Here is a 12,532-nt window from a genome sequence, read left to right as displayed (position 1 = left end):
AAGTTGTAAAACAGCAAATATATTGGAATATATTTGGATTTTTTGTTGATAATATTTAATATTTAACTCATGATAGTGAGGTGTTAGTAAAATTCTTTTAACTTTCTTAGAAGAATTCAGTAGATTTCACTCTTTCACATCTTAGTCATTTTAATTCAAATTTTAAACATTTGTCATGATGCTTTTATCCATATTTTAATAACCCAAGTCAGTGTTTTCATCAAGGAATTACCTCAGGTCTTAGAAAAGTTCATATTCCTGGGATTCAAACAAAATATAATGAACCATACTCTCTGATGGCCCTGGAATTTTGCATTTTAAGAAAGCCTCCTATGATTTTGAACTTTAGGTAGGTAGGGTTCAATTCTATTATGCTCTTGATAATATCCTTCATGCCTGGAAAAATATGTAGTATATATTGTGTGTTGAACTAATAGTCTCTGCTATTCTTATCCATATAGTTTAAATTTAACTTTATATTGCTTATGTGATTCAATTATTTTCCTCATTATAGACAAGATGAGAAATTGCTCCCATTTTTGGTTGCCTAGTAGAAATTTTTATAGCAGGTTTAACGATGACCAGAAGATTACTTTAGAACTTTTACTTTGTGGGAATACTGCTATAGTGGCATTTGGAAAAGTCTGTCTGCACATTTATTTACTATTCACTAATTTAATAATTTAAGTAAGGCATCATTAGCTCTAATTTTGCCTCAATAAATGAAACATTTGGAAAACAACTCAGTGACACTATAGCAATTTGAATAAATGGTTTTAGTGATGGTCACAATTGGTATATCTTCCTCAGGAGATGGTGAGTTTCCATAAGGTTCAGAGGCCATGTCTTTGTTCTTATCACAGTGCCATAGTAGGGGCTTACCCAATGACTGTTAGATAGATGAATGAATACACAAATAGGATATGATGCCTCTTGATCCTTTGTGTCTGTGTATGTGAGCATGCATGTTTGTGTGAACTGTGCCAAATGAAGATGGCAGTATCCATAAATAAAGTGTATTTTAATTTTTAAAGTAGTCTAATCGTTCTAATGGTACTTTATGCCATTAAAAGAAAAGATAATACTTTTCATAAAGTTCAGAAATTAAATTAATATTTCAATAGGTTATACATACCTAATTTTATACCCACTGCCTTTATCATTAAGAATGGGAAGTCTCTGGTGATACAGGAAAAGTAAAACTCCACACTCTGCTTTTCTCTTTTTCTAAGTATCCAGGCTTCCTTTAATTATTTATTGTTGCTGTTTGTTTGCTTCTTTTTTATCTTATTTCACTTATTCCCTCTAATATGAAAATACTTCTTCCAAGGAAAACTCTAACAGGCTTTTTTTTTTTTTTTTTTTTTTTTTTTTTTTTTTTTGCTGTTTTACACTTTTGACTTCACAGCAGCATCATAGCTAACACATGACTGCAAGTTTCATTGTTGATTAGATTGTATCAAAGTTTGTGAACATTAAACGCCCTTTTGCAAATAAAGATATTGTATTTTCTTTTCTTTTCTTTTTTCTTTTTTTTTTTTTTGAGACGGAGTCTCGCACTGTCAGCCAGGCTGGAGTGCAGTGGCGCGATCTTGGCTCACTGCAAGCTCCGCCTCCCGAGTTCACGCCATTCTCCTGCCTCAGCCTCCCGAGTAGCTGGGACTACAGGCGCCCGCCACCTCGCCCGGCTAGTTTTTTGTATTTTTTTTAGTAGAGACGGGATTTCACCGTGTTTGCCAGGATGGTCTCGATCTCCTGACCTCGTGATCCGCCCGTCTCGGCCTCCCAAAGTGCTAGGATTACAGGCTTGAGCCACCGCACCCGGCCAGCTATTGTATTTTCTTACCTAAACTTGCTCTGAAAATGACAAAAATATGAAATTCGTGAAAGGTTGTAAGAGATCATATAATAACAAATTGTTAAGGCAGATGGACTACTTTGGTTGAGAAGGCTATATATGTATATACAAATTTTAATACATTATTTTAAGCAAATCAGAGGGTTTTTTTTTAATTTTAAAATCTGATTCTATGTATTAGAACATAAACATATAACTTGAATTATAACTAGCTTTTCAGCTCAACTAGTCAACTACCTGCATATCACAGTCTTTGATTTATCATATGAATCATGTCACCTTTTATTGTTCATATCTTTTCAGGCATCTGGCAGGCTGAGATTGTAATTTGTTTTCACATATGTTGTGATGGAGAAGATTCAGGATGTGTAGTGGTTTATCAGGCTGTATGTGCTTTAATTCTCACTTCCAGTGGTAAAACATTCTGTCATATTTTTTAAGTATTGAAATTCTTATTCTAATATATGTTAAATGGTTTTCTATTTCTATACGTTTTGCATCTTCTTTATCTCTACCACCCACTTTCACAATTTTGAATAACAACAAAATTCTGCAAATATTAATTTTTGTTCTCAACATGGTCTAGACATCCAGTTACACAAAGTGACTATGTGAATTCACTTTTTATAGTAGGATAATTGCTTCATTTATAATTCAAATACATATTTAGGTAGTTTTTTCTTAAATATATCAGGAGGCATATATAAGTTGCTCAGAACTATGCACTTTTATCTTTACTAAGCTGCAACATGTTTAAGATATCTTAAGTTTTTCCTCAGTTTCTTTATAAATTTGCCTTGTGAATTTAACTTTGTTTTTAAATGCCTGATTCTGATATACTTTATGCCATAATGTATAGCTTATAGTTCTTACAGTATTCTTTTCTATTTTTTTGTTCTATCTCACATGTACCCAGTTGAGAAAATACTATTTCAAATGGAATATATGGAAAATAACAGAGTTATTACAATTAGTCTGTAAGAAAGTTGGTCATTTGATGGATGGACAACAAAAATAGTCATGAAAATCTTTTGTAGGAAATATTTTAATTTTTGTAAGTGGACTGTTATGGATGCATCATAAATATTTTTCCTCCCAATATTTTATCAAGTTGTTTTTGCTTTTTCATTCTGCTCCTCTTGCCTTAGTAACCCTCCTATTCTCCACTTTCACCCTTCTCGTTGTAACTAATAGCTAGATTTGATTCACGTCCCCCCACCCATACTCTGCTGACATCATAAATTATTTGAATCCAAATGGACAATATTCATTAGCTGTGCACTTTACTGAAAGAGCCTTACACAAGAGTGCTGCACTCTCCCATTTTTATTAAAAGTTAAAATGTTTTTGCTGTCAGGAGGTTGGGTGAGTTAGCCATGATAGAGGACAGGGCTCAGTGCTAATATATAAAAATAATAACTATTACCATTGGTTGAATGACCCTGGGAAAGAGCACTACAAAGCTATTTGTTGTTCTCTTTCACTTGTCAACAGCGCTGGCTTAAAAGCTTTAGATATTGTTGAGGACCTAATAGAACCTTTGGGAAGTTAGAAAGACAACTGTCAAAAAAAAAAAAAAAAAAAAAGGCAAAGATTAATTGAGCAATTTTGTATTTGTGCTGTTTACTGGCATTTTATACATTAACTTAATAGAAATGACACCTCCCCAGTCATTCATACTTACTATATTCCTTTATCATCTTTATTGATATGATCAAACCGTAGAAGTCAAAGGAATAGTAGATAACCAAATACATTTAAATAGTAGGTTGTTACTATCATAAAAATGGGTACGAGTAGACCTATCACTCTTTGATGAAACTTTTGATTTTGGGATAGTTTTCGTGACAGGCAAGGTGAAATGTATTTTACTTGATTTTTTTTTTTAAATTATTTTCTTAGGTTGTTTTAGATTAAGTTGTAGTTGTAATGTTAGTCAACATTTTTGGGTGTCACTATGTGCCTGGCACTGTTTTAAGGGTGTTACATAAATTATCTCATTGACTTCTCACAACAACCATATGAAGTAAATGCTGTTATTGGCCTCTTTTGCAGGTTAAGTGAATGGAAGCATAGAGAGATTACATTACTTGCCAAAGGGCACAAAACTTAATAAGTGGCCAGGCGCGGTGGCTCAAGCCTGTAATCCCAGCACTTTGGGAGGCCGAGACGGGCGGATCACGAGGTCACAAGATCAAGACCATCCTGGCTAACACGGTGAAACCCCGTCTCTACTAAAAAAAATACAAAAAACTAGCCGGGCGAAGTGGCGGTCGCCTGTAGTCCCAGCTACTCGGGAGGCTGAGGCAGGAGAATAACGTAAACCCGGGAGGCGGAGCTTGCAGTGAGCTGAGATCGCGTCGCTGCACTCCAGCCTGGGCGACAGAGCGAGACTCCGTCTCAAAAAAATAAATAAATAAAAATTAAAAAAAAAAATAAGTGATGGAGTCAGGTTATATGTGACATTGTGACATTACATTATCATTGTAAATATTTAGTAGTAAAACATAAAGGAAGATCGAGCTAAATCTGGAAATCAATATCAGTATGCATTTTGTTCATGAGTATTAGCTCTTCAATTTCTTGTTGAAATGCTTTTTACTGGGATTTAATATTTGAACTAAGAACAAAACAAAGAGTTGTAGTCTATGTAAGAAAATGCAGTTACTTTGTGAATGATGGAGTGGATGAAACCATCATTATTCTATCACATATGAATAATGCCTATCTTTTAATGGAGATTTTTGTGTAGAAAATATGTCTTGTGAGGAGTAAACCTAAGGTTATTGATATGTAGTAATGATACCGTATTGATTATGGCATAATCATGTGATAAAAGACATTCTTCTAAAATGTGTTATAACACCGATTATAATTGAGCAGGTTCAGCTGAAGCAACAAGAAAATTTAAGCCTATGACTAATGATTTAAGTCTTACATTACATTTTTCTAAAACTCCACATTAAAAATTGTAAAACTTGAGTCAGCCAAAGACTTTTTTTTTTTTTTTTTTTGTATTAACAAGCTCTCATTAACTTTCAAGTGGAAACAAACAAATATTTTGGCAATACTAAACGTAAAGTATTTCCAGAGCTTAATTCACTTCAGGACAATCACATATAAAAATGAGGCTTATCTAAATCTTAATGCTATGGAATTTCTTGTGTGTTTCTATTGTTTGTTGTGGTATGTGTTATATTAGGAGTTTTTTGGAGGGAGGATTCTTGCTATGTTGCCCAGGCAGGAGTGTGGTGGCTATTCACAGGTGCAATCAAAGTGCATTACAGCCTCAAGCTCTTGGCCTGAAGCAATCTTCTTGTCTCAGCCTCCTGAGTAGCTGGGACTGTAGACCCACCACTGTGTCCAGCTTATTTTTTTAATATTTCCTAGAAGAGCTTGGTATTTCCAGTGGCAGACTAGCTGTAATACTTGACTAAGGGGACTCTTATGGGGCCATCTGGTTTTTAGTGTATAAACAGCTTTCCAGATATGTAAAAGTCAGTATTACTTACACTGTGCTGTTTAATATTTGCTTCCTAATATTGTGTAGATATGCAGCTATTGTCAACATGAAATTGAACTCTTACTGATATATGATTTCCAGATTTAGCTCAATCTTCCCCTCAAAAATAATTTTATTATAAGTAACTTAATAGATAGCAACATATGAACTTGTAATTAGCCTTTTGAAGAAAAATAAATTTGGTTAAGTAAATGCACTAACTTGTGTTTATTCTTCGGTTTCATGGGACTACCAGATGAAAGCTTCCAAGAGTAGAACATCAAGTTAATAGTACCTAATTTAAAGAGAGATTATCGAGTTAATAATACCTAGCTCTAACACAGATTAGCTTCCAGTACCCCCTATCAAGTAATTACTAATTTAAGATAGACGAAGTGAATAAAACAGAACTACAATTTCATTTTTCAAGAGTTTGACCGTCTATTTAAAAAACTTTGTGGTAGTATGTAATATGCTGTCAAGAATGCTGAACTGGAAATTGGACTTCAAATTCTGCCTTTATCTTTATATAGGTTTGTGATATTAGCCAAGTTATTTAGCATCTCTAATTTGTACTTTTTTAGCCTGTAAAATGAAAAGTTTGGTCTAAACCAGTTATTACCCAAATTGTATTGAGCCATACACACAGTCATCTCCCAACACTAATTTTCTTGGTCAAATATATTAAAAATACTATGTAATCTGTAACTAGCTTAAAAATTGCCAATCTGTTAGTACACAAAATGATCTAAATCTTGTAAAGAAGAAATATAAATTTGTTTAGTGTTAATTAGATTTGCATGGCAATCGAATGTTTATGTCATTTTAGTTTTAAGTAGCCAAACCATTTATGTTCCATTTATGTCAGATATATGTTTTCCTCAATTGCTTTTATGAAATGCTTATCTAAATGATGTATAAAGACCTTTTCAGCTCTACAATTCTTATTTTATGACATGAATAGTCTACATATGCTTTTACCTTTTTGCTTTGAAGGAGATACTGGTATATTTTGAAATCTAGTTCCCTCCAAAAGACAACTTCCATTCCTCAATGTGTACACTATCACATGTCAAGAATAACAGCTTAGTTTCAGCTATAAAATTAAAGTATAAACAGTGATAGGTTTGGTATGACCTAACTCCTTCAACTTTGTTTAAAAGTCAAATATTATGCATAACGTACTTTTTGCTTGTTCGAGTTTTCAGTGAGCTCTGCCACAGCAGCTGAAGGGAGATTAAGGGAAAAAAAAGCCTACATAAACACAAAGCAAATACCTGAGCTTGTGTGTAAAGCTACTGCACTGGAGCGAATGTGGTTTAATTCTTGGCACTGGCAGCTTGCTGGAGAATTACAATATGTTGGCATGAGTCTCTAAGTCTCATTGTTCCAGATGAGGGAGTCGGTCTTAAGAGTGTTTGGCACTGAAGGGAAAAAGGAATGAGAGTTATAGGGAATGAACAGGCCCTAAAGAGGCAGGATGCTGTTGTAACAATGGCTGGCACAGTTGGGGGGGGCATTCACTGGTGGGGATTGCCATAGGCATTGATGTGAAGTAGCATATGTGAGCAAAAGAGGCAAGGGTGAGAAGGGAAAAGCAAGCAAATGTATCAGAAGGGTCCTGTTGGCAGAAAGAAACAATAGTAATCCAGTTAGGTTTATCTTAATATTAGTATGTTGATGATGAAGGGTATATTTTATTTCTAATTTATATTATAGCTTATTTCCTAGCTTTATTTTATTTTCTCTTTTAAAATATATGCATTTACCTTTCCGCTAAAGAGACAGATCCTTAAATTAAGAAAACCTGGTTTTGTATTCCATCTACTCTACTTACTGATGGGCTGATGTTGGGCAAAGCATCTTTCTGAGCCTTAGTTTCCTCATCTGCAAAATGGATATAACAGTTATATATGCCACTGACAAAATTGTATCTGGAAGCATTCTGTAAATGGAAATGCCATGCAAATAATAATTATTAACTCACACTTATTTTAATATAAGGAGCTCTAGTTCTTACTTTGAAAGTAATCATGATATTCCAGTACTTGGGAGAATGAACTCTCAGGAGAAGGAATTTTGGGGAGAATCTTTTAGAGTTAAGTGAAAAAACATGATACATCTTAACATGAAAATAAATGAAATTCATAAATATATACACCTACTGTGTACCCACAAAAATTTTAAAAAATTAAAGGAAACTCCAGAGTTTGAACATTTGCAAATAACTAGGCACCCTACATACCATATTCATAGTACAAAATGCGATTCTATGTTTGTGCATTTTTTAAATCTTATTTTAGAAAATTAAATATTTAATAGATAAGTACTATCTATTCACTCCATAAGCAGTGAAGCAGCACTTACATAATGGTGTCAAATTTCACTTTACTCACATTCACACATTAACAAACAGGTGTATTGTAAATATTGGGCTTCTGCCATTTGGTCCTTTACATTTTGAAACATGAATTTTCTACTGTATCTTTACCATTTTCAGAGAAATTTAATCACTGCTACATGTCCGTTCTTTGTGGTCATTGTTATGAGATCATTTCTTACTGTTATTTCAAGAACTACCAATGGAAATTGTAGCAGTTGGTAGAGTATTGAATGTGGATTTTTTGAAACTCTTTGCTTTACAGAAATTCAGACAGAGGGGTGAAGTGGGTGAAATGTCTTTATGATCCCCTTCCCTCCTCACCCCTACAGGGTCCCATCTAGCCAGTGTCACTGTCTTGGAGAGAACCCAGGTTGTTTGAGTTATAGCCCAATATTCCTTCTACTATATAAATAAAAAGAATCATTTCATTGTATATCTCTGCTATATACTCATAGGTTGTCACTAAATTATCCAGAATCCTAGATGGCAAGGCATGTAATTGGACCACACCCTGAAAACAAAAACTGTAAAAAAGCCTACCTTTTAATTCCATAGTTGCTGCTCATACATATGTGTTACCCTAGAATGTTTATCAGGTTTTTACTTCACCCATCCAAAGGAGTTAGTAAGAATTGTTTTTCCTACTATCCAGGACTGTTTTATAGATGAAATGAGGGAGAGTGTATGCATGTGTGCGTGTGTGTGTGTGTGTGCATGTGTGTTAGTTTTGTTTTGCCATAAGAGAATAACACAGACTGAATGATTTATAAAGAAAAGAAATTTATTTGTCACAGTTCTGGAGACTGAGAAGTCCAACCTCAAGGTGCTAGCATCTGGTGAGGGCCTTCTTGCTGCACCATCCTATGGTGGAAAGCAGAAGAATAAGAGAGTGCACACACGAGAGACAGATGGAACTTGTACCCTGAAGCCTTTCTCTAATCAGCCTTAATCCAGTCATGAGGGTGGAGCCCTTATGACCTAATACCTTCCATTAGGCCTCACCTCCCAATGCTTTTGGATTAGGGATGAAATTTCAACACATGCTTCTGTGGGGACCCATTCAAACCATAGCAATGTATGTGCTGCAAAGAACAAAGATTTTGGGATCCAATAGGTAGAATTGAGCTCCACATTGGGCAGGTCATGATAACTTCCTAGGTTTTGGTTTCTTAAATGGTAAGACAGATGCACCAATATCTAATTCAGCAGATTACTGTGAGAAGTTTGAGATACCACATGTAAAGGACCTAGTACTTTGCTTAGCACTTAGCCCTCTAAATAGTAGCTATTATTATTTTGTTGTTGATAAGAGAGTTAGGAATGTGTAGGGGGGGAAAAAAAAAAACTTAGCTCAAGACCTCAATTCTGCCCATTACATTTTGTGGAACCTCAGAGCAATTCTTTTTTTTCTTTTTGCTGGTGCTTCTTCATCTCTTTAAACCCGTAACATAGACGTAATAACACAATCTAAGTCTTCAATTACTTATTATCATTAAATGAGAGAATACAGATAAAAACCTCTAGCACAGTTCCTGGCACATAGGCTGCTAAATAAATGTATTTGAATCTGAATTTAAAGTATATACCTCATCCAAGTTGTAAGTATGAGTGTCTTTATTCATCCACAGACATGACAACCATGAGTTAGATATGTTTCTGATTTTACATTTTCAAAATAACTTAGTCTTAAAGAAGTTATTCTTTTTTTTTTTTTTTTTTTTTTTTTTTGTAGTGTGTGCTTAAAAGTCAAGTACTTGAACAAACTGGCTCTGTTTACCAGCCTTATATCTTTATGCTAGTTAATAAAGAGGCCGGGAATGTTCTGCAGGTTTCAGAAATCTGGCTGCTGTTTCTTTAACTCTGCAACTGAGACAGAAGACTTCTGTTTCTTTATGAGCACACTACAGTGAATATTTTGTCTAGCTGCGGGGGAAAAGCTTTGTCATGGACTTTGCAGACAATAGCCTTAAAAGTAAAATGGTCTGCTTTTGGTGCCTGGAGGTTCAGGGGCCTATTGTTAGTGCACAATGGATTTCTATTGCTGCATTCCTGCTTTGCAAAGGTTTGTTAGCTTTTAATGACTGACAGTACTCTATTGCAAATACCATATTGGCTGTGCCCTGTTTACATGCTACTCAAGAATTTTTGTAGAGTGCTGGAAAAAAGAAACAGTGGTGTTTGTTTGACCTACTCTGATAAGGTTTAAGAAATAATTTTACTCTCAAACTGTTTACTGGGAATGTAGAAATGTTGGAAGTCCTTGCGGAAGTATTTCAAAGTTACTTTTAAAGCCTCAATGAAGAGAAATACTGGTTACAATATGAAGATATTTACTCTGTGTTATGACTCCTAGAGTTGCTGTTAATATTCTGAAACAATCCCACATAGAAATTGGGATATTTTAAGAAAAACTAAAAGTAAATTCTTCAGGATTAGTTCCTTAAATGTGAAAAATACAGCTATGTATTTTGTTTCGAAGGAAAAAATTCATTTTTCATTCATTCATTTCAACTGCATTCATTCGTTTCAAATTCAGTCCATAGGTAAGTGTGCATATATTAAGTTGTAAGTGCATATACGTATTTGCACATATGTATATGTGTGTACATTTAGACTATGTAAAAAAGTAATCATTCAGAGCTTTTCACCATTTTTATTTTCCACAAGTTTCTGACATGTGAGACAGAAGTGTTCCATATTGTTATTTTTTTTTCCCAAGGAAAATGGCACCTCTGCTTTGTTGAAAACTCCACACAGGCTTTTTGACTCTGCTAGCTGACTGCTGTAAAGAGGGGACCCTGGAAAAAGTAGATAGCATTAACTAAACATGGTGATGAAAACTCTTTACAATGCATTTTACTGTGGGGAAAATTAAGCAGTTTCTAATAATATTATAGTCTCTAGGCCAGAGGGTCTCTTTGATAAGTTAACATGTATCCCCTTTATGCTCCTAGTAGGGGGTAAACAAATGCCTGAACAAACACAAATACACATAAACACCAATGTGGAGAATGGCAGTGTATGTCTTAGATCTATATAATAAGTGTGGGTATTGTTATTTAGATGGAGCATACTGGGACACTTATCTTTTAGTACATTCCATTTTCTAAGTGAATGCTGTGCTAATCGTGGGATTGAAAGCCATTGTAATTGTGTACCCATCTAAGTGCTGACAAGAATATACAATTATATTGTTTGAAACTGAGTTTAATGTTTGGGAGTTTTTATTAGCATTTATATTTACTTATGCATTAAAGTCCAACACAAAAGGAAAGGTCAAAAACTATGTTATATGTAGAAACAAATACCAGACTAAAGCAGAACCTTGCTTTCTAAAATGTGTGTGCCCTGTCCGAACACAGGGCATTGTAAAAGAGTGTGATACAAATCTGAAATAAGCAAATAATAGGTTTCCATTATAGGCATTCCTCGCTTCTCTAGATTTTGCAATCTTTTTAAAGCTTCTTTTATACCAACTTTTTTTTTTTTTTTTTTTTTTGCTTATGTTCGCGGTACTGGCAAATCTTACCACAGTGTGCTGACCGCCACACGATGTTAAACACATATTATAAAGTGGATGTAATTGTAAACACACAGAGGGATATAATTACATGTAGCAGATTTAAGAGCTAATTCTTTGCCTTTTTTTACTCCGCATTTTATCAACATAATTATTTTTTGACTGCAGACTAACACCCTGAAATTGACAAGCATCCATTATAGCAAGAATTTGTTCACCAAATTGAAAAACAATGAACTGCAAGGTTTATGTGTACCCATTGTCATAAAGAATTAGTATGGCTTTGTTCCGCAAGAGGAAAAAGCTAATGATTTTGAAACAGCAGGTGACAAAACACATTCTTTTTTTCCACCCCTGTTATCAGTTTTTTGATGAAGCCATTATAAAGTGGGGCTGGGATAGGATTGGCCTTATTTTTAGCTGATAGACTTTTAATGAGCTCCATTGTAAGGAGAGTCATGTTGATTTGCTTACTTCTTTTTTTCTTTACTTAGAAACCCCCAGTATTGAAAAGCTACTCTCAAAGGACTGGAAAGACAAGCTTCTTGCAATGGGATCGGGGAACTTTGGCGAAATAAAAGGTAATACAATGTGATTATTTTGATCCAAAATGTACCAAAATGAAGTTGATATTCAGGAATATTAATGGTGATAAAGTATGTCTGCCCTCACCTCTTCTGCTGCTTGCATTCTATGTGTTTGTGGTTTCTTCTTTCTGTCTTAAAGGAGAACATAGCAGGGTTCTCATATTCTTTCTTTCTTTGTGCCTTATGGAATAAATGATATGTTGTTTTCAACAGAATCACCCACTATACCTCTAACAGGCTCTGATTTTCATCATTTAAAAAAAATTAAATTATTTATTTTATAAGTAAGAATGTACCTACAGCAAGGTTAAAAACTGTATTTTATAAGATAATTTTGTACATTGTACATATAAGAAATATGGGTGTGTATAACCTAAATTTAAAACCAGAAATGATGAATAGGGAGAGCATAATAGAAGGTTGTTTTGTACCAGTCAGGGTAACAATTTGTTTTGGTTTTATTTGAATCAGCAATTACATTCAACTAAGAAAAGTTCTGTGAAACTATTCATATCTTAATAAACTCCTACTAATAACAAGGGGAGAAGATTTAATTTCCTCATATAAAATAAAAGCGAATTATCCTTTCAATTAATTTAAAAGTATGTTTTCTCAAAACATGGTAGGCAATCTATGGTTTTCTATTTGTTGCTAGTAGGACACTTAAGATTCTGAGCTCTAC

At 34.2% G+C, this 12,532-nt stretch overlaps 1 protein-coding gene across 28 annotated transcripts in view; it reads left to right on the top strand.

The window, feature by feature from the left end:
- Positions 1–12,532, top strand: part of SOX5 (SRY-box transcription factor 5) — a 1,030,085-nt gene that overhangs the window by 797,669 nt on the left and 219,884 nt on the right. For all 28 annotated transcript variants that reach the window (XM_077953163.1, XM_077953155.1, XM_028829333.2 and 25 more), the window contains one exon: positions 11,758–11,844. In XM_077953163.1, coding sequence (XP_077809289.1) covers positions 11,758–11,844 — 87 coding nt within the window. The remainder of the gene's footprint in view (positions 1–11,757; positions 11,845–12,532) is intronic.

Source organism: Macaca mulatta, chromosome 11 (assembly GCF_049350105.2).
Source record: "Macaca mulatta isolate MMU2019108-1 chromosome 11, T2T-MMU8v2.0, whole genome shotgun sequence".
Taxonomy (NCBI): Eukaryota; Metazoa; Chordata; class Mammalia; order Primates; family Cercopithecidae; genus Macaca; species Macaca mulatta.
Note: the sequence above shows the minus strand (reverse complement) of the source record. Positions and strands in the feature narration are given on the sequence as shown.